Consider the following 22465-nt stretch of genomic DNA (forward strand, 5'->3'; position numbering starts at 1 on the left):
TAATATAGAAAACCTAGGTTTATTTGTTAAGCCATTACAAAAACAAAACAATTACCATTTGAAGTACTTTGAGGACTTCATCCCAGACTCACTTGTTCTGTTACAGAAACTAACCTAAAAGGCTGGAAATTAAAGGATACAACCTAAGAGGTTATAACAGCAGACTGGTAAAACATGGCGAAAGGAGCTCTCTCTTTCCCCCGCAGTCTACCAAGCTCCTGTGCATTTTCACCACATAGATCTGCTAGCTTACAAATGATGCACACAGTCAAGGTAGGATTATAGGCCTACTCAGAGGGTACCCAGACACAGAAAGTTTTAGGGTAAATAATAAACTACAAATACCCTCTTGGTTAAGTTAATTCATCAAGTTAATAAAGGTCATATTATCTATCTTCTGCTGGTGACAACTTGTTGTCTCAGTATAGTCTGTCTCAAGAAAGAACTGGTTCAGGTTGGGTTTTGGAAAAGGAAAAAGACTTTCATTAACTTCACTCCAGAGTGGAAGAGGCACCAAGTTCTCTCCTACAGTTAGGAGCAGAATCTGAAAAACAAAAGGTTTACAGTGTTTACAGTAGTGATAATAATAATAGCTACTACTTATTGAATGCCTAGTCACGAGTGCCAGAGGACTTAGGTACATTTTATCTTAGCCTCTGCAACAACCCTGCAAGGTAGGTATTATCCTCCCCATTTTACAGATGGGGGAAGTGAGGATTAAATAAGTTATATGCCTTGTCCAAAGGTGTACACAAGTATGTGGCAGAGTTGTGATTCCACGATTAATGTGCCGTCTCCACCCCACCTCATGCATTGAGAAGTCCTAGTTCCATTATCCTGAAATTATTAACAGTTGCATAAACTACTCTTAATTATTTATTCCTTATTCATTCTTTTAAAGCAAGTACAATTTTAAATGATTAAAAATTTACACAGCCAGGTGTGGTGGCTCATGCCTGTAATCCCAGCATTTTGGGAGGCCAAGGTGGGCGGATCACCTGAGATCAGGAATTTGAGACCAGCCTGGCCAACATGGTGAAACCCCGTCCCTACTAAAAATACAAAATTAGGGCCGGGCACGGTGGCTCACACCTGTAATCCCAGCACTTTGGGAGGCCAAGGCAGGCGGATAACCTGAGGTCAGGAATTCAAGACCAGCCTGACCAAACATGGAGAAACCCTGTCTCTACTAAAATTACAAAATTAGCCGGGCGTGGTGGCACATGCCTGTAATCCCAGCTACTCGGGAGGATGAGGCAGGAGAATCACTTGAACCCGGGGGGGCGGAGGATTTGGTGAGCCGAGATTGCACCGTTGCACTCCAGCCTGGGCAACAAGAGCGAAACTCCATCTCAAAAAAAAAAAAAAAAAAAAATTAGCCGGGGTGTGGTGGTGGGCACCTGTAATCCCAGCTATTCAGGAGGCTGAGGCAGGAGAATTGCTTGAACCCGGGAGGCAGAGGTTGCAATGAACCAAGTTGCGCCACTGCACACCAGCCTAGGCAACAGAGCGAGACTCCCGTGTCAAAAAAAAAAAAAAAAAAAAATGTACAGACATTGTTCGGAATTCAGATCAATTATCCAGATGAAGAATATGTATAAACATTATACATAATGTTTATACATTATAAACAGGGTGCGGTGGCTCATGCCTGTAATCCCAGCACTTTGAGAGGCCGAGGCAGGCGGATCACGAGGTCAAAAGATCAAGACCATCCTGGCCAACATGGTGAAACCCTCTCTACTAAAAATACAAAAATTAGCCAGGCGTGGTGGCACGCGTCTGTAGTTCCAGCTACTTGGGAGACTGAGGCAGGAGAATCGCTTGAACCCAGGAGACAGAGGTTGCAGTGAGCCAAGATCACACCACTGCACTCCAGCCTGGGCGACAGAGCGAGATTCCATCTCAAAAAGAAAAAAAAAAAAACCGTTATGAATAAAATAATTCTCTGCCTCTGAGCTCTAGGACAAAATTAACAGAAAACAAAGCTCATTAAAAAGTTTGTGGCTATTTCACCATTAAAAAGAATCCTAAGAATTCTTGCCAAGGACTGCAGTAACATCCCATTTGTTTAACTGTTAGTGACATACCAAATGAGTTTCTCATGATTCTGATTAATAATAGAGTGGCTGATGTTCTCTGTATAGTCTATTCTTCAAAAGAAATACGTGAAAGCCCAAAGACCCAAAAATCTGTTTTCTAATTGCAATAAAACAGTTACTAAACAAGTATCACTGAACTGAAAAAATTAATATGCTATAATGTGATGAGAAATAAGGAAAGAATACTTAAGTTGATATCAAAGGATTTCCCATGAAGTAGAACAGTGAAGTTACTGACAATTGGAACTGTGAGAGCTAAAAATCAAAGTTAATAGAGCTCCAGTGACGTGAACACACGATTTTAACAGAGAAGACATTGCTAATTTTAAACTGTATGGCTACCACTGACAAAAGTAAATGTGGAAATTAAAATTAAGCATTTAAGGGAAAATATAAATCACAGAACTCTAAGAGGTTATTTTCTGATAGTTCCACTGGCAGGATGTGAGAAGAAAGCAGAGGTCCAGTATCACAATTCATGGTCAGTATAAGAAGCAATGTTATACAGTTTTCACAATGGCAGTAACTTGGAAGCTAACTGGAACTTTAAAAGGCTGGTTTCTGAAATGAAATAGAACAGGAGTAAAGGAATTAAAACTTGTAACTGGAGAAAAGTCAATGATTACAGAACTAGGTTCAGAACTAAAATCTGTATCAGAAGAAAAGAGAAGGAATTCTGAAATATTTATCATTGCAGGGAATAACAAAGGATCTTATAACTTAACTGGATGACTGACAGTGGTAGCAGAGTCAAGTCAAAACATATAAATCTTACCATGCTATTACCATATGCTTTAGTAAAATAAAAGAAGGCTAGCGAGAGCATCTCAAAGACTGGAGGATAGCCAGTATTCAAGAAAACAATGCTATAAGGTAGGAGGAAGTTGTAGTGGGGAAACAGGGACAACAATTTAACAACAGCTTATAAGGGACTACAATTACTGGTTCTAGCTCTGTATGATATGAACATGACCTTCAGTTATTATCTAACATATAGTTGAAATACTTAGGCTGGCAAAGGACAATATATTTCTCAGAATAATGGAGTAGCAAATAAATTGTCAGGAACAATCTGAGGTTTAAAAGAAGAAAAATTTTTTTAAAGAAGGAAAAAGAAATAGGCCAGATACAGTGGCTCACAGCTGTAATCCCAGTACTTTCGGATGCCGAGGAGGGAGAATCATTTGAGGCCAGGAGTTAGAGACCAGCCTGGGCAACAATGTGAGACCTTGTCTCTACGAAAAATTTTAAAATAAGCTTCATGTGGTAGCATGTGCCTATAGTCCCAGCTATTTGGGAGGGTGAGGCAGGTGGATTGCTTGAGTTCAAGGCTGTAGTGAGCTAGGATCATGCCACTGCACTCTAGCCTGGGTGACAGAGTAAGACCCTGTCTCAAAAAAGAATTTAAAAAAAAGTAGAAAGTAATCATTTCATATGATTTTCATGATCAGCAACAAGGGAGAAAATGAACTACTCACCTTAAACTTGCATAAATCATTTTCAGTGATCAACATCTGCATCCTCAAACTGTCCAGCAACTGTTGGTGTGGTATCCACCTCCATCCCATCTAAACAAAAAAATTAATTACTGAGCAATCCCTATGAACACTTCAGACAGGTAGATTCAACTTGTAACTTCTACCAGAAGAAAGCTAGTGCCCTCTGCTGGTAAGAATTGCTTTTTCCTCTTTTTGGAAAAGTCTGAAGGGACAAATTGAGAAAGAAAATGCTACCTGGGGATTTAGGCCACATCAAAATCAGTCTGCGACACTAACTGTGTAAATTCTCAACCTCAATACTAAAATAACTCTATGTAGGAACTTTCAAATGCAGTATCAATTGTTCACCCTTTACAGATCTAAGTATTTACTGTTAGGCTTTTTAAGGTATACAGCCCTATCCTCACAAAGTGAAAAGACAAAAATCAGTACAGCAAGCTTTTTGCTTATTTCCCTGTTTTTGTCATCTCATTAAATAAAAGGTGGGGAGGGAACAAGAGAAAAAAAACAAGAGCCCTGATATGGTTTGCCTGTGTCCCTACCCAAATTTCATCTTGAATTCCCACGTGTTGTGGGAGGGACCTGGTGGGAGGTAACTGAATTATGGGGGCAGGTCTTTCCCGTGCTGTTCTCATAATAATGAGTAAGTTTCACTAGATCTGATGGTTATATAAGGGGGAGCTTTCCTGCAAAAGCTCTTTTTGCTTGCTGCCTTCCATGTAAGATGTGACTTGCTCCTCCTTGTCTTCCACCACGATTGTGAGGTTTCCCTAGCCATATGGAACTGTAAGTCCAATGAAACCTCTTTCTTTTGCTAATTGCCCAGTCTTGAGTATGTCTTTATCAGCAGTGTGAAAACAGACTAATACAAGCCCCATGGAAAGAGTTGTCTTGGCCAGGCGCAGTGGCTCACGCCTGTAATCCCAGCACTTTGGGAGGCCAAGGTGGGTGGATCACCTGAGGTCAGGAGTTTGAGACCAGCCTGGCCAACATGGCGAAACCCCATGGCGAAATCTCTACCAAAAATACAAAAAAATTACCCGGGCATGGTGGCAGGCGCTTATAATCCCAGCTACTCGGGAGGCTGAGGCAGGAGAATGGCTTCAACCAGGAAGGCGGAGGCCAAGGCAGGCAGATCACCTGAGGTCAGGAGTTAGAGACCAGCCCGGCCAACATGGTGAAACCCCACCTCTACTAAAAATACAAAAATTAGCCAGGCATGGTGGTGCATGCCTGTAATCCCAACTACTCGGGAGGCTGAGGCAGAAGAATCTCTTAAACCCAGGAGGTGGAGGTTGAAGTAAGCCAAGATCATGCCACTGCACTCCAGCCTGGGCAACAGAGTGAGACTCTGTATTAAATAAATAAATAAATAAGTAAGACAGAATCATGGCCGGGTGCAGTGGCTCACGCCTGTAATCCCAACACTTTGGGAGGCTGAGGCGGGTGGATCACCTGAGGTCAGGAGTTCGAGACCAGCCTGGCCAACATGGTGAAACCCCGTCTCCACAAAAATACAAAAATTAGCTGGGGATGATAGTAGTGGGTAATCCCTGCTACTCAGGAGGCTGAGGTGGGAGAATCACTTGAACCTGGGAGGCAGGAGTTGCAGTAAGCCGAGGTCACGTTATTGTACTCCGGCCTGGACGACAGAGCAAGACTCTGTCTCAAACACACACACACACACACACACACACACACACACACACAGGGTATATACACACACAAAAGGACACAAGAGTGAAAGGATATGCAACAGAAAATTAATAGTAAATGCCTCTCAGAATTATATTTATTTTTTTCTACCTCTTCTTTGCCTGTGCATACTTTAAGCCAACATGGTGGAATCTTGTCTCTACTAAAAATACAAAAATTAGCTGGGAGTGGTGGCAGGCGCCAGTAACCCCAGCTATTCGGGAGGCTGAGGCAGGAGAATCGCTTGAACCCAGGAGGCGGAGGTTGTAGTGAGCCAAGATCGTGCCATTGCACTCCAGCCTCGGCAACAAGAGCGAAACTCCGTCTTAAGAAAAAAAGAAGGGTGTGATAGTTAAATTTATGCATCAGCTTGGCTAGGCAATGGTGTCCAGATAGTTGGTCAAACATTATTCTAGATGTTTCTGTGGAGGTTATTTTTTAGATGAGATTAGCCTTGTAAACTGGTGAAAACTGGGTGAAGGAGATTACCCTGCATAGTGTGGTGGGTCTCATTTAATCAGCTGGAGCCCTCAATAGGAAAAAGACTCACCTCCCCTGAGCAAGAAGAAATTCTGCCAGCAGAACTTCTGAGGCAGCAGAATGCAACATAAACTCTTCTCTTGGTCTCCAGTCTGCCGGCTTACCCTGCAGATTTTGGACTTGCCAGCCTTCAGTCACCACGTGGGCCAATTTCTTAAAATCTCTCTCTTGCTTTGGTGGGTGTGTGTATACCTGAAGAGATGCCTGAACTGACAGCCCTCAGAGATAACCTACCGTGGACTTCTAGCCTCCAAAACTATGAGACAATAAAATTCTATTGTTTGAGCCACCCAGCCTGTATGACACTTTGTTATAATAGCCCTAGCAAACTAATACACAGATGCAACAGTAAATTAATAGTGGATATCTCTCAGTTAGAATTACACTTGTTTCTTTTTCACTTCTACTTTCCTGTGCACATTAAAAAAATTTTTTTGACTATGAACAAAGACTTTTTTGGTAATGAGGAAAAAAAATCACTAAAAACAAATGACATAAGCATTCCTATACTATGTAATTCTGTATCTGCTTCCTATACTATAGTCAATTCTTTCTCTTAGTTATTAAAAGAACTTCTATTGACTATCCATAACTTATTGCCCAAGTGCTCATCTGACTGTTCACACTGCAAAAGGACACTCACCTTCATAATCTCTTATTGAATCTTCTGTCCTGACCCCAGCCATATTATACTGGCTGCTCACAGACTGAGAAAGCATTCCTTCTAATCTCTCCAGTGTGGCTTGGCCTTCTGCTGTTAGATGGGATAATCCTTCTTCATAGGTGTAAAATGTAGGGATGTCCCCCTGTCCTTGTTCTAAACAAACAGAAAACTTTAAAGTTTAAATACAACAATTAGAAAAAACAAAATGGAATCAATAATGTATCTGCCGCCAGCCTGGCCAGCATGGTGAAACCCTATCTCTACTAAAAATACAAAAAAATTAGCCAGGCGTGGTGGCACGCGCCTGTTGTCCCAGCTACTCAGGAGGCTGAGGCAGGAGAATCGCTTGAACCCCAGAGGTGGAAGTTGCAGTGAGCCGAGATCACGCCATTGTACTCCAGCCTGGGCAACAGAGCAAGACCTCGTCTTGGAAAAAAAAAAAAAAGAATCTGCTGAAGATAACATACTGTCCAAATAGGCTTCCAGGAAGATACTTTTCAACATTTATTTATACACATATATAGGGTACTGCTGAAGACAGAAATACAAAGAAGATGTCCCTACTCTCTAGGGTTATTAAAAGAGATAACAAACCAGTAAACAGCAATTCCCAAAGAATCCCAAGTCCAGGGACTAGAAAAAAAAAGTGCGTTCCTAAGGTCAGAGAGTCCTACATTATCCTGAGGTGGGAATTTTACAAGTGAGCACAAATTAATTTGATATTAATTTGTATAATGAAGATGTTTTCTGATTAAAAAACATGCTCCTTTCTTAAAAAAAATCAGGGCCAGGTGCAGTGGCTGATGTTTGTAATCCCAGCACTTTGAGAGGCCGAGGTGGGAGGACTGCTTGAGCCCAGGAGTTCAAGATCAGCCTGGACAACATAGTAAGACTTCATCTCTCCAAAAAAAATGTTTTTTTTAATTAGCCAGGCACAGTGGTGTGCACCTGTAGTCTCAGCTAATCGGGAGACTGGGGTGGGACAGCTTTGGTCCAGTAGTTCAAGGCTGCAGTGGGTGGAGAATGGTACCACTGTATTCCAGCCTGGGCAACAGAGTTAGACCCTGTTTAAAAAAAAAAAAAAAAAAATTAGAAATTCTGGAACATACAAAAAGGATGAAAAATTTTAAATCACTCAAAAATCTCAGAAAGATAAGGATATATTTAGGTATGTGATGGCGAATCCCAGAAATGTGTTTATCTCAGGCCAGGAAGTGGGTACATATGAAGGAAAGGGCTTTGGATACCCAGATTGGTGTACATAAGACCAGTAGGGAAAAGAAAAGAGAACAGCAGGTACTTCAAGCTATAAAGACTCTTATCACGCTAGTGACTGCATTCTGGTCTGGGGGAGGCAATCGGAAAGAGCTCTTAAATAAATGAAGTATGGTTCTGAGAAAAAGAAATGACCTTCGCAGTGAGCTGTTTGAAGGAACATGTTAAATAAAGATGCAGGCCAGGCCCAGTGGCTCATGCCTGTAATCCCAGCATTCTGGGAGGCCAAGGCCAGAGGATTGCTTGGGCCCAGGAGTTGGAGACCAGCTTGGGCAATATGGCAAAGCCCAGTCTTTATAAAAAATACACAAAAATTAGCCAGGCATGGTGGCGCAAGCCTGTAGTCCCAGGTACTCAGGAGGCTGAGCTGGGAGAATCATTTGAGTCCAGCAGGCAGAGGTTGCAGTGAGCAGAAATCACGCCACTGCACACCAGCCTGGGCATCAGAGTGAGACCCTGTTGCAAAATAATAATAGTAATAATAAAACAATATAAATGATCCAGGTTCTCAAGGTGTAGAGAGAGAAGCTTGTTCTCTGGGGGCAGCTGCCTCAGCTTAAAAGACTTTCCTGACCATCCACTTCCCTATCTACCATTTTCTTTCCTCCCATATGCTCTACTTACCCATTCTTCCCCATAACAATCTCTATTTCTTACGCTCAAAAATTTGTCTGTTGCAAAGGGCTTTGGCATAAAGTGTTCTACCGTGTCATTCTATTTTAATAATAATCTTACCAGCCAGGCACAGTGGCTCACACCTGTAATCCCAGCACTTTGGGAGGCCGAGGCAGGCGGATCACCTGAGGTCGGGAGTTCAAGACCAGCCTGACCAACATGGAGAAACCCCATCTCTACTAAAAATACAAAATTAGCCTGGTGTGGTGGCGCATGCCTGTAATCCCAGCTACTTGGAAGGCTGAGGCAGGAGAATCGCTTGAACCTAGGAGGCAGAGGTTGCAGTGAGCCGAGACCACACCATTGCACTCCAGCCTGGGCAACAAGAGCGAAAACTCCATCTCAAAAATAATAATAATAATTTTACCATACTGCATACTTTACAGTCATATAAAGAACTATAATCCTCTACCCTTAATACAAATAAATGCTTAAAATGAAACACTTAACAAACAAAAAAACCACTTTAAAATCCATTTCACTAACCATGTGCTTCCACATCATATTCTTCTCCATCGTAGTCATCTGAATCCTCATCCTCAGGATCTGGATGCAAGGCCTGGCATTCGCACATTGCAGTGAACATTGCCTCCACTGAACAAGGAAATTAAACTGTAACCAATCTTTTTTTGTAATAAAAGTAACCATCAGTGCAAATAAATTTAATGGGTACACAAAAGGCCACAATATTTACAAAATCTGCCAAATTGTAAGATCAATCTTGAAAGCGGTTGAAGCAAAAGACAAGTCATAAAATAATAAGAGTTCATTATGAGAGATTATTGCGATCTCTTCATGGCTTGTGGGATTTTCCAAGAAAAAAGGGTCAGAGTCCTGGTAAGACTGCTGGCATCAGGGTGAAGGGTGAAGACTGCTCTCAGCTGATAGGGCTCTTTCCAGCCATCCTGAGATCTTCCACTTTAAAACTGCCATAACTCCTCTGCCATCCAGCAGGTGAGACTAAGTCAACAGCACCAATCAGTAAAACTAACCAGAGTCCACTCACAAAATATACCCAGATGACAGAGTGTCTACAATATTCTCACTACATTCACAACCTTTGATATTAATAGGTATTTGGTCCTTAATGATATTACCAATGCTAAAATAAAGAAAAAGCAATAGAATGGAGGTAGTGGTGGTAAAGGTGAGAGGTGTGTGTGTGTGTGTATGTGTGTGTGTCAATTGGGAATGCTTGGTATGTAAAAGGGGAAGAATCAATACTGTAGAACACTCACATGCTGATTTATCACTAGGCATAAATCTAAATTCAGTAATAGGTTCAACATCATCATCACTGTCTTCCTCTTCTTCATCAGCAACAGGTTCTTTTGATTCTTCTAGAAAATAAAATACCCTTTTAATGTCATTATTTGACTTTAAAAAAATGAAGCATATTGAAAATCTGAATATTGCAATTCAATTTTAATTTCCAATTATGGTTGACAAATTTATTTCCAATTATGGTTGAAAAATTCTGATTATTTATCCAGTGAGCATCCTAGAAAAGCCTTGCCTCGATCTCCTGACCTCGAGATCCACCCACCTTGGCCTCCCAAAGTGCTCCCTCCACGCCTCACCGGGAATGAATTTTTAAGGTTATTTTTAAGGTAATCTAATCTCATCAACAATGAGCTAAGGGTCATCTTTTTTTTCTGAGACTGGGACTTGTTTTGTTGCCCAGACTGGACACCCTTGCCCTCTCAGGCCCAAGCGATCTTCCCACCTCAGCCTACTAAGCAGCTAGGACTACAGGCACTTGCCACCACACCCTGCTAATTTTTGTTTTTTTGAGATGGGGTCTTACGATGTTGCCCAGGCTGGTCTGAAACTCCTGGGCTCAAGTGATCCTCCTGTCTTGGCCATTCAAAATGCTGGGATTGTGGCCGAGGTGGGCGGATCACGAGGTCAGGAGTTTGAGTCCAGCCTGGCCAACATGGTGAAACCCCATCTCTACTAAAAATACAAAAATTAGCAAGGTGTGGTGGCAGGCGCCTATAATCCCAGCTACTCGGGAGGTTGAGTCAGGAGAATCATTTGAACCCGGGAGGTGGAGGTTGCAGTGAGCCAAGATCACAGCATCGCACTCCAGCCTAGGTGACAGGGTGAGACTCCATCACAAAAAAAAAAAATGCTGGGATTACAGATGTGAGCCACTGTGCCTGGTCGTGATGGTCTTTTTTTTTTTTTTTTTGAGATGGAGTCTTGCTCTGTCGCCCAGGCTGGACTGCAGTGGTGCCATCTCGGCTCACTGCAAACTCTGCCTCCTGGGTTCACCGCATTCTCCTGCCTCAGCCTCCTGAGTAGCTGGGACTACAGGCGCCCGCCACCACACCCAGCTAATTTTTTTGTATTTTTTTTAGTAGAGACGGGGTTTCACCGTGTTAGCCAGAATGGTCTTGATCTCCTGACCTCGTGATCCGCCCGCCTCGGCCTCCCAAAGTGCTGGGATTACAGGTGGGAGCCACCGCACCCAGCCCTGATGGTCATTTTTAAAGAGACTTACAGAGGTATGCCAAAGAGAAAAAAAAACTTGGAGCTTAGAGAATCAGAATGCAAGGAACAAAGGCTGGGAAAATATGATTCAAGCACATGTAATTTATGAGAGGAGTTCACGATAAAAAGAACTAAAGGGCCAGGCGAGGTGGCTAACGCCTGTAATCCCAGCACTTTGGGAGGCTGAGGTGGGTGGATCATGAGGTCAGGAGATGGAGAGCATCCTGGCCAACACAGTGAAACCCCATCTCTACTAAAATACAAAAAAAAAAAAAAAATTAGCGGGGCGTGGTGGCGGGCACCTGTAGTCCCAGCTACTCGGGAGGCTGAGGCAGAAGAATCGCTTGAACCCAGGAGGCGGAGGTTGCAGTGAGTTGAGATCGCGTCACTGCACTCCAGCCTGGCGACAGAGAAAGACTCTATCTCAAAAAAAAAAAAAAAAAAGGAACTGGAGAATTAGTGAAATAAATGTGACCCAGAAAGATACTAATTTCTAGTAAGATAGGAAATCCTGCATATCTTACTAAGAAAGGATTAATCATAATCACATCAATTACAACCAATCATATAGATTCTGTATGATTATAGAGCACATATTTAAAACACACACCCTAAAACCTACTGAACTGCTTTTTCCTAGTTTAGGACTCAGAGCATTTGCATTTTAAACAAGCTTCCCACGTATTTCTAATGTGTATCCATTAGTCTTGAGTTTGGGAACCAGAGACTAATATACTCCCTTAACTTTCTGGATGAAATTCAGGCTCAGAGAAATGCAAATGACTTGCCTAGCAAGTTAATGACAGAGTTTTTACTTTTTTTTCTTTTTTTCGACAGTTTTGCTCTGTTGCCCAGGCTGGAGTGCAGTGGCGTGATCTCGGCTCACTGCAACCTCCACCTCCCAGGTTCAAGTGATTCTCATGTCTCAGCCTCCCGAGTAGCTGGGATTACAGGCACCCGCCACCACGCCCAGCTAATTTTTGTATTTTTAGTAGAGACAGGGTTTCACCATGATGGCCAGGATGGTCTCGATCTCTTGACCTTGTGATCTGCCCGCCTTGGCCTCCCAAAGTGCTGGGATTACAGGTGTGAGCCACTGTGCCCGGCCTAATGACAGAGTTTTCTTATTCAATGTGCTTTTGCCCTTAGGCTAGTATTTATTAAATGCTATTTCCTAAGCCTTTCTCTTGGCATGTACCTTTCCCACCTCCAGTGCCCGTCACTATTTAGGGCCATTTCACACCAGCATCTGGAGTTGACTGACAAGAGCAAGGTTTCGCATTTCTGCAAATGAATGAATGCTTTAAACTAAACATGACACATAATATTCTTGGTTATAAAATCGTAGTTGCATTTACTTAGACGGAGAGTAAATTTTGTGCCAAATGCCTTATTAGGAAGTCTTACTACACTACTACACCCCAAGGTTAACAGCCTTTTACTTTTCCTCATCCTCTTTTTCAAATTTCACTAGATTTTTCAATGTCTTTGAACCTTTTCCAATGGCAAGAATTTGAAATCTTATAACAAAAATATTTTCAGATAGCTGAATCAGTCATTACCACCTAATGAGGCAGGTCTTGCCAAAAGTCCTAAGAATTACTAAATAGTGTCACAACTGAATATAAATGATCATATTATATCTGGAACCACATTAAAATCCAAATTTGAAAGAGCAATAGCCTTATAGGTAACTTCATAGGATTGTCTCTTACACACTACTTCAAAGAAAAGCAACCCGTTATTTTAAACATGAGCATCTTCACTAGATTTTTACAAGTCTTTGCAATTATCCCAAAGCAAAACTTGAGAATCTTTATATCCTACAGTTTCTCAACCTTGGCACTACTGACATTTGGATGGAATAATTCTTTGTTGTGGGGGACCATCTGTGCATAGCAGAATATTTAGTATAATAATAGCATCCTTGGCATCTAACTGCTAGACACCAATAATACCCTTCCTCTTTCAACCAAAATGTCACTGCCAAATGTGGGGGAATGGTGAGGCTGGTGGAGGCCCATGGAAAACATATCCCCCCTACAACCACTGAGACCCACTATTGTAACAAAATAAAACAGTTCCATCTTAAATTATGAGAAGCACAGGGTATACTGATCCAAGCCCCTAAGGGTGCCTTTTAAAAAGAGAAAGGCAGAATAAACAGTGAAACTTTAGAGGAAAAGCTAGAAATACATATCCATATCCATAATAAATGAAGAATTCTAAGTGTAAATATAGAGAAATATATACAGACACACATGAACATCCATTGTGAAAACTTCAAGTGTCCAAATTGCTGTGCTGAAATTTTGCTTAATAAACTACTACCCAAAATGAGTCAATGGCCTCAATGTTACATTGATTATTATCAAAGACTCTTTTTCTTTCTTTTTTTTTTTTTAGACGGAGTCTCACTTTGTCGCCCAGGCTGGAGTGCAGTGGCACGATCTCGGCTCACTACAAGCTCCACCTCCCAGGTTCACGCCATTCTCCTGCCTCAGCCTCCTGAGTAGCTGGGACTACAGGTGCCCGCCACCACGCCTGGCTAATGTTTTGTATTTTTTAGTAGAGATGGGTTTTCACTGTATTAGCCAGGATGGTCTCCATCTCCTGACCTTGTGATCCGCCTGCCTCGGCCTCCCAGAGTGCTGGGATTACAGGCATGAGCCACCGCGCCCGGCCTCAAAGACTCTTTTTTAAAATATAATTTGCTATCAAAGGAGGTATTAGATTAAATTACACCATACATACCTTCAAATTTGGCATTCACCATAACATACAAATGCTCTCCTAGACAGTCACTTCGGTCCCTGGATAATGCATGTAAACTAATGGTGGGGTATTCCAGTGAGAATCCTAATCCAGAGCCATCTAACCAAGACAGGCGGCTGAAAAACATGTTTTAAGTAGATTATTTTTAGAAAGTAAATCCTCATGTAAGACCACAAAGTATATAAAAGTTCAGCTTGGACACCTTTATGCATATAAATAAATTCAAGTTTACTTTTTTAGAAACGTTCATAAAATAAGAAAATTCAGTAGTGGAAACTGAGTTTTCTTTAAGATCAATTCTGTTACGGTCTCTTTCCCTCTAGCTATAAATTCAAACGGACTTGAAATTCCATTTTCCTCAGTCACATGTATGTTTCTATGACTTTCATGCTTACTCTTTTTTGGTATGTCTTCAAATACCCTCTTTGCTTTTGCAAATCCTCCCCTCTTCCATGAGGCCTCCCTTCAACTACACCAGTCCACAAAGATCTCTTCCTTTTCTGATTTGCAAATTTTAGCACTTAACTCTGTGGTAATGAGTCTTATATGTGCCCTTGTGGAATGTGAACTATTGGACAGCAGAACTTGTCACATTCCTTTATTTAACATTCTTCAAAACCGTTAACAAAGAGCTCAGGAGTTAAGTATGCAATAAATCCTTGGTAATCACGCATTTCTCCATGAATCCTACACTAAAAGACATATATATGAAATGGCTGTAATCACACTCACCGCAAGTCAGGAAATAATTATTACCCTGAGAGACAGATTCCCTGAAGCCTTTCATTTATTCAACGTCTTTAAGAGAAAGCCACAGAAAAGCTACGTCTAGTTTTCCCTCAAATGTGGTCAAATGCAAATATTTTATTGGTGTAACAAAGGAAACACATCACCAAAATCAGTATGTTGAGCTTTCAGTAGAGGCTAGCTAATTTTCTGATAATACTTCATCCATCTGGAGCTGTACCACTTAGCAGAAAAAAAGTAAAAAATCCTGAAGAAGTAAAAAAAAAAATGTTAATGCAATATAGTGGTTGCCTAGGGCTAGAAGGAAATAGGGAATGTGTGCTAGTGGGTACCAGGTTCTTTTTGGGGTGAAGAAAATATTCTAAAATTGTGGTGATAATTGCACAATTCTGTAAACAGACTAAAAACTACTGAATTGTATGTTTAAATGGTTAAACTGTATGCTATATGAATTATTTTTAAAAGTTAATGAAGTAAGACCCCTGTATCATTCTGTATTCTATACAATTTTAACAAGCCTGGCTGTCTAATTTCTAACCAAGCAAAAACAAAAGTAAAACAGGAGAACCTAGGACTGCCTTGGGCAGGAACAATGACAGTGTGACAGTCTGAGATCACTCATGTTCAGTGGAAGGGGAGGATGAACTTTACACCTCAGTTCCCCTAAATGAAATCAATGTCTAACCACATGACCCTCAGTTACCAAAAGCATTACCAAAAACAAAGGCAGATTATTAGATTGTGGTGATAACTGTACAACTCTGTAAATATACTAAAACTTATGTAATTGTATACTTTTTTTTTTTTTTTTTGAGACGGAGTCTCGGTCTGTCGCCCAGGCTGGAGTGCAGTGGCCGGATCTCGGCTCACTGCAAGCTCCGCCTCCTGGGTTCACGCCATTCTCTTGCCTCAGCCTCCCGAGTAGCTGGGACTACAGGCGCCCGCCACCACGCCCGGCTAATTTTTTGTATTTTTAGAGACGGGGTTTCACCGTGTTAGCCAGGATGGTCTGGATCTCCTGACCTCGTGATCCACCCGCCTCGGCCTCCCAAAGTGCTGGGATTACAGGCGTGAGCCACCGCACCCTGCCCCTAATTGTATACTTTCAAAAGGCAAAAGTAAGAATATATGCATTGTCATGTGGAAAGATTTCCATCCAACATTCTTATTGAAAAAAAAAAGTAAAGGAAAACTAGGAAGCTTATAAGTGATAAATCTTTGTTTTTTTGAGATGAAGTCTCACTCTGTCACCCAGGCTGGAGTGCAGTAGCATGATCTTGGCTCACTGCAATCTCCACCTCCAGGGTTCAGGTGATTCTCCTGCCTCAGCCTCCCAAGTAGATGGGATTACAGGCGTGTGACACCACACGTTGCTAATTTTTGTATTTTTAATAGAGATGGGGTTTTGCCATGACGGCCAGGCTGGTCTCAAACTCCCGACCTCAGGTGATCTGCCACCTCGGCCTCCCAAAGTGCCAGGATTACAGGTGTGAGCCACTGCGCCTGGCCTAAAAGTGATAAATCTTAAAGAGCTAAAAGTGATAAAAACTCTACAAATTGTTTTCCAGAACAACTCATTCCTACTGGTTCCAAAGAAACACTGTATTATGTAATGAGGTTATGTGCTGTATGCATCTTTCCTGCCCACTGCTTTCCTTTTAATGTGGAGATGAAATAATGCCCAAGTATCACGAGTCCCCTACAAAAGCTATATTATTTTAAAGCAAATAAACTGCCCTTTTCTGATCTCAAAAATTTTCTGGCGTTATCACAATTCAGAAAGAAACATTCCAAATTTGGGTGTCCAAAATAATTTCAAATATCCAGAGCCATAAAACTTGAATGACTCAATGACGACATGGAAAAACTGAAACCTAAACATAGAATGAGTGCCTATCAAATTATGGCCTTCACTTTTAAAAGCCATCATAATAACTCTGTAATTCCTTACTAGTGCAGAGAGAATACAAATGCTCCTCTGCACAGCATTTGCTATGGAACTCTCATAATCTTTTACATGAACTGGAATTATGCATTCTATAGGACAGAAGCCAAGTTCCACACTTAAAAACACTTATTCTAATCGTTAAATTCTTTTTTTTTAAATAAAAAAAGAAAAGAAACCCTAGGTTTCTGTATTTTACTTTTTCAGATTTACAAATGCAAATCATATATTAATATTCACAGATATTTTTAAATGGGAAAACAACTTACTTTCAACAACTTATTTTTTCCAACAGCATGTTACTATGTTAAAAAAGATTTGACATTATAAGCCGAGCGTGGTGGCTCAGGCCTATAATTTTGGGAGCATTTTGGGAGGCCGAGGTGGATGGATCACCTGAGGTCAGGAGTTCCAGACCAGCCTACCAACATGGCGAAACCCTGTCTCTATTAAAAATACGAAAATTAGCTGGGTGTGGTGGCAGGCACCTGTAATCCCAGCTACTTGGGAGGCTGAGGCAGGAGAATTGGTTGAATCCAGGAGGCGGAGGTTGCAGTGAACCAAGATCACGCTACCACACTCTAGCCTGGGCGACAGGGGGAGACTCCATCTCAAAAAAAAAAAAAAAAGAGATTTGACAGTACATTCATGTAATCTGGCAATTTTAATTTGAACAAATACCTATTAACAACAAATTAAATCCTATTGCACATGAATTCTTTGTTGTACCACCACCAGATTTTCTAATTCTAGCAGAGGCCACGATGAAATAGGCCAGACATGCTGCCATTAAAGTTTGCTGGGATGATTGTAATAAATCTACTCAAAGTATTCAAGTTCTAACTTTCAAGGTGCTGTAGAGAAACATAAAAGATTTCACTGTATCATCTAAAAATATAACTGTTTTGTCTGATCATTAAATTCTGATTTGCATTTACTCTTTGTATATATTCTAGAAGAAATCCTTCTAAAACATTTAATTAATCATACCCAGTTCCAAAGAAACCGTGAGTCAAAAGGAAAAGACAAGAAGAATTAGACACAGAGTAAACATGTAGAGAACATGTTTTGCTGAATTCAAATGCTTTTGCACAAGTATGGTGAATGTCCTTTATTCCCAGCACGGGATGAAAAACAGGACAGGAAGCTAAGAGAGGTCTTGAATTTGGGTTAACTTAATTATTTGGTTTAAGATTAATTTTGGAATGAGATACAAAAAAAAATTTTTTTAAGTTTAAATTACCTAATTTTAATTTGATTACCTATTTTATTTTACCTGTTTTAAACTATTTTATATTATTCATGCCTCTGTATCCTCCTTATTTGGATAAAAATTCAACTTCCTGGCCGGGTGCAGTGGCTAACGCCTATAATCCCAGCATCTTGGGAGGCCGAGGCAGATGGATCATCTGAGGTCGGGAGTTTGAGACAAGTCTGACCAACATGGAGAAATCCCATCTCTGCTAAAAATACAAAATTAGCCAGGCATGGTGGTGCATGCCTGTAATCCCAGCTACTCGGGAGGGTGAGGCAAAAGAATAGCTTGAACTCGGGAGGCGGAGGTTGCGGTGAGCCAAGATTGCGCCATTGCATTCCAGCCTGGGCAACAAGAGTGAAACTTCATCTCAAAAAAAAAAAAAAAAAAAAAAATTCAACTTCCTATAAAAAACTAAGCTCTGAAATAAGCCGGAGATTCTAAATCTTTCAACACAAATCTGAGAGACTAAACCAAGTCCAGCCAAACCTAATCTGTTGCTGTCCCTCTCTGCCTCAAACTAAACAGTTTCACCAAAGCCTAAAGGCTATAAGCCAAATTCATGAACATGACTCTCTCCTTCTCCAGCTTTGTTATCTCTGGGCATTCTCCCTCACTCCCTCAGATGAAGAACTGCTGGACTGTATATATATGTACACAGTATGTGTGTGTATTTATACTCTTTTTTTGTATTTATGTTTCACACACAAAAAAATTATTTTGGCCGGGCGCGGTGGCTCATGCCTGTAATCCCAGCACTTTGGGAGGCCAAGGTGGGTGGATCATGAGGTCAGGAATTCGAGACCAGCCTGGCCAACATGGTGAAACCCCGTCTCTACTAAAAATACAAAAATTAGCTGGGCGTGGTGGAGCACGTCTGTAGTCTCAGCTACTCAGGAGGCTGAGGCAGGAGAATCGCTTGAACCCGGGAGGCGGAGCTTGCAGTGAGCCAAGGTCGCGCCACTGCACTCCAGCCTGGGCGACAGAACAAGACTCTGTCTCAAAAAAAAAAAAAAAAATCTTAAAGAAGAAACATAAGAGATTTGTTTGTGAAAAGCTGAAACAAATAATGTTTAATTTTTTTAAGAGACAAGGTTTCACTCTGTCACCCAGGCTGGAATGCAGTAGTGTGATCACAGCTCACTGCAGCCTCAACTGCCCAGGCTCAAGTAATCCTCCCACCTCAGCTCCCCATAGTAACTGCGACTACAGGCAAGTGCAACCACGACCGGCTAATTTTTGCATTTTTTGTATTCTTTGCAGAGATGGGGTTTTGTCATGTTGTCCAGGCTGGTCAAGAACTCCTGGACTCAAGGGATCTGCTCACCTTGGCCTTCCGAAGTGCTGCGATTACAGGCGTAACCCACCTTGCCCAGGCTAAGAATTTTTTAAAAGCTGATAAGAACTTAAAAAGAGTTATACTTCCTTAGTATGAGAATTGTATTGTGGTTATACAAGATAATGTCCCTGTTCTTCTGAACAGGAAGTGGAAAACATGTCGACAATTCTCAAATGGCTCAGAAAAAAAAGAAAAACAGAGACATAAACATGGCAAAATGTTAACTAATAAATCTTTGTGAAGGGTGTATGGGTAGTAATAACACAACTTTTCTTTAGGTTTGAAATTTTTCTTTTTTTTTTTTTTTGAGACAGTCTCACTCTGTCGCCCAGGCTGGAATGCAATGGCATGATCTCGGCTTACTACAACCTCCGCCTCTCGGGTTCAAGCGATTCTCCTGCCTCAGCCTCCCAAGTAGCTGAGATTACAGGTGCACGCCACCACACCCGGCTAATTTTTGTATTTTAGTACAGACAGGGTTTCACATTGTTGGCCAGGCTGGTCTTGAACTCCTGTCATCAGTTGATCCACCCGCCTCAGCCTCCCAAAGTGCTGGTATTACAGGCGTGAGCCACCACACTGGATCTTAGGTTTGAAATTCTTCTAAATGCAAAAACCAATACAGGACTGTCCCTCAAAAGGAGTTATAATACTGAAAGAAGCGTCAACATACAGAAATGTCATGAATAAAAAAAGAATGCCTGGGAACTAGGAATGTATCTATGCTCCATCTTCCACCACTTCAAAGAAACTGCTTTCCCCAATTATCAAAGATTTCCTTGTCAATACTCAATATATGCTCTTCACATTTTGTTTTGACTGCTCCTTCCTCCTTTCTCAAGTCTCTTCTTCCATGACCCACCCATCGGCATATCCCTAGGGTTCTACACTTGGTCCTCTTCTCTTCTGAGATATCTAATCCATTTCCATGAGTATACACTAACACTTTAACGACCTCCAAACATCTCTCTTTAATACCACTTTCCCAAGACACACATTCTTTATTTATTTATTTATTTTTTTTGAGACAGGGTCTCACTCTGTCACGCAGGCTGGAGTGCAGGGGCACAATCACAGCTCACCGCAGCCTCGACCTCCTGGGCTCAGGTGATCCTCCCACCTCAGTTTCCTGAGTAGCTAGGACTACAGGCCGCCACCATGCCTGGCTAATTTTTGTATTTTTTGTAGAGACTGGGTTTCGCCATGCTGCCCAGGCTGATCTCAAACTCCTGGGCTCAAGCGATCCGCCTGCCTCAGCCTCTCAAAGTGCTGGGATTACAGGTGTGAGCCACCGCGCCCGGCCCAACACACACTCATATGCACAACTACTCCACACATGTCCTGACCAAACTCATTATCTGCCTCTCACCTCAATCTTGCTTTTCCTCCCATCCATATGTCCTATCTTAGTTTCTGGCCTGAAGCCTAAACCTTGCTCAATGTCTAAATTTCCCTTTAAAGCAGAGGTTCTTTACAGTTTTTGTGCTCTGGATTCTGTAGTAGGCAGAATTTTGGCCCCACGACCTTCACTTTCTGGTGTCATGCGGGTGAATATGTTATATTACACAGCAAAAGGGACTTCACAAACGTAATTAAGGTTACCAGTCGACAGTAACATAGGGAGATTATCCTGGATTTTACAGGTGGTTCCAAAGTAATCACATGAGCTCTTAAAAGTAGAGAATTTTCTCTGGCTGTAGACAAGTGATGGAGCAAAAGGGGAAGCAACACATATCTGAAGGGCAGGAAAGATTCAATGTCATTACAGGCTTCAAAGTAAAGAGAACTGCATGTCAAGGAAACAGGGACCTCAATTCTACAACCACAATATTTACGGTAGATCTGACTGTCAAAATACCAAAGTGCTCCACGTGGCCTAATAAAAGGGCAATTCCTTCCAGGACCCCAAAACGGGAGTCTGGTCTCTCTGCATATGACCCCTGTCTGTGTCGAGTTAAGGGTGTTCCTCTCCTTACTATACCTACAGAAGAAAATCCTTACTGTGTAACCAAACTTTAAAAGTCCTCCACAGTCGGCTCTGAAACTACGTATCCCAGAGAGGGGAACATCTCCTGCATCTGTTCATCCGGAAAGACAGGCACACTTCAGACCCTTAAAACCAGACCGTGCGTTAAGGGCAACGCACGCGTCAGACGTCCAGTAAATAGGCGAGTTAAAAAAAAAAAAAGAAAAAAAAAGAAAGAAAGAAAAGAAGAAGAAAGAAAGAGAGAGAGAAAGAGAAAGAGGAAAAAAAGGAAAAAAAAAAAAAAGCACAATCCATAAGAGGAAATTCCGGCCGGAGAAAACAGAGAATGGAAGACTCCGGAGGAGTACTAGAAAAATCGAGTCTTCCACCCGGTACAGGTATCCCTGAGGCGTCGGGCACGAGACCCCGCTCCCAGCAGGCCTCCAGGCCGCCCCTTGCCCGGCTCCTTCGCACCGCCTGCTCCAGCAAGGAGGAGGGCGGCGCGCAGGAGGCCGGCGCTGGGGACCAGGAACCCTACCTCTCAGCGATGTAAAGGGTACCAGTGCCGAGGCCCTTCCCGTTCAGCACAGCCTCAGTGTCTGGCTGCTGCCGCAGGAGCCCCTCCGCCGGCCCAGGCGGCGGGAAACTTTTGAGGAAGCTCATAGCAGCAGAGAGTGCGGCAACACAGGCCCTGAGGGAGTTGGAGCACAGCAATGCGTGCACCACACCGCCCGCCCTGGAAGAGGCAGTCACCCCGGAAGAACAACTTAGTCTGCCCCGGAATCTGAACGCCGTCGACCATAGAGATGAGACATTCTAGGAAAAGCGGCGGAGGTCGGCTAAGAACGTGTGGAGTTTGACCGCGCAACACCCCTCCCCTTCTTCCTCGCCATTTCTGAGGCTTTGGGCTTCAATAACTGAGGGTTCTGTGGGAAGTCCCTCAAAATTGTCACAGTGAAACCACCACTGCAAAATTATAACTGAGACACTGAAAGCGATCTGACCTACCCAAATCCATGTTGCTTCTAACCTCCAAACTGTCCTTGTTCATTCCTGGATATAGGCTGAACTAACTTTGGGAGGAACTTAGTTTACAGTTTGAAGTTTAAAACAAAGATGATGACAGCCTTTTCCCAAAACAAACTTCCTTCTTGCCTGGGGACTGGACTGCCTTTGTAGGACTAACAAATCAGCCACAAGATTAGAAATGATGGTTTAGATTAGAAATTACAGCTGCAAGCTACAAGATTCTGACCCTCCCTAAACTGCACCTAAGATCGGTGCTTGAGATATGTTGCAGACCCTGCACTTGATGGATCAGCTGGCACCACCAGATGGATAAACTGGCTATGTGATCTTGTGCCCCCTCCCCCCCAACCCAGGAACTGACTCAGCGCAAGAGGACAGCTTCAACTCCCTGTGATTTCATCTCCTACCCAACTAATCAGCACTCTTGACTCACTGGCCTTCCCCAACCTGCCAAATTATCCTT

At 42.2% G+C, this 22465-nt stretch overlaps 1 protein-coding gene across 3 annotated transcripts; it reads right to left on the minus strand.

The window, feature by feature from the left end:
- On the minus strand, positions 1-21770 carry CLNS1A (chloride nucleotide-sensitive channel 1A). Of its 3 annotated transcripts, none has more exons than XM_004051865.5 (7): positions 21512-21770; positions 13701-13837; positions 9689-9790; positions 8937-9044; positions 6480-6653; positions 3581-3670; positions 1-544 (listed from the first exon to the last, which is right to left on the minus strand). In XM_004051865.5, the coding sequence occupies exons 1-6, from the start codon at positions 21634-21636 to the stop codon at positions 3603-3605; spliced, it is 714 nt and encodes a 237-aa protein (XP_004051913.2). In that variant the 5' UTR covers positions 21637-21770; the 3' UTR covers positions 1-544; positions 3581-3602. The 3 variants fall into 3 exon arrangements, with proteins under 3 accessions (XP_004051913.2, XP_004051914.2, XP_018892861.2); XM_004051866.5 differs by having other exon boundaries at positions 1-2663; positions 21512-21744; XM_019037316.4 differs by lacking the exon at positions 6480-6653 and having other exon boundaries at positions 21512-21742.
- Between the last annotated feature and the right edge of the window lie 695 nt (positions 21771-22465).

The sequence above is a fragment of the Gorilla gorilla genome, chromosome 9, assembly GCF_029281585.2.
Source record: "Gorilla gorilla gorilla isolate KB3781 chromosome 9, NHGRI_mGorGor1-v2.1_pri, whole genome shotgun sequence".
NCBI lineage: Eukaryota > Metazoa > Chordata > Mammalia > Primates > Hominidae > Gorilla > Gorilla gorilla.

What these genes read in the sequence shown, in the direction of transcription:
- CLNS1A (XM_004051865.5), bottom strand. Translation starts at nt 21,636, where the DNA reads ATGAGCTTCCTCAAAAGTTTCCCGCCGCCTGGGCCGGCGGAGGGGCTC. An exon ending in GGTGAATGCCAAATTTGAAG is followed by an intron (nt 9,791 to 13,700) that starts GTATGTATGGTG and finishes TTTATTTTCTAG; the next exon opens with AAGAATCAAAAGAACCTGTT. An exon ending in GCCTAGTGATAAATCAGCAT is followed by an intron (nt 9,045 to 9,688) that starts GTGAGTGTTCTA and finishes TTCCTTGTTCAG; the next exon opens with TGGAGGCAATGTTCACTGCA.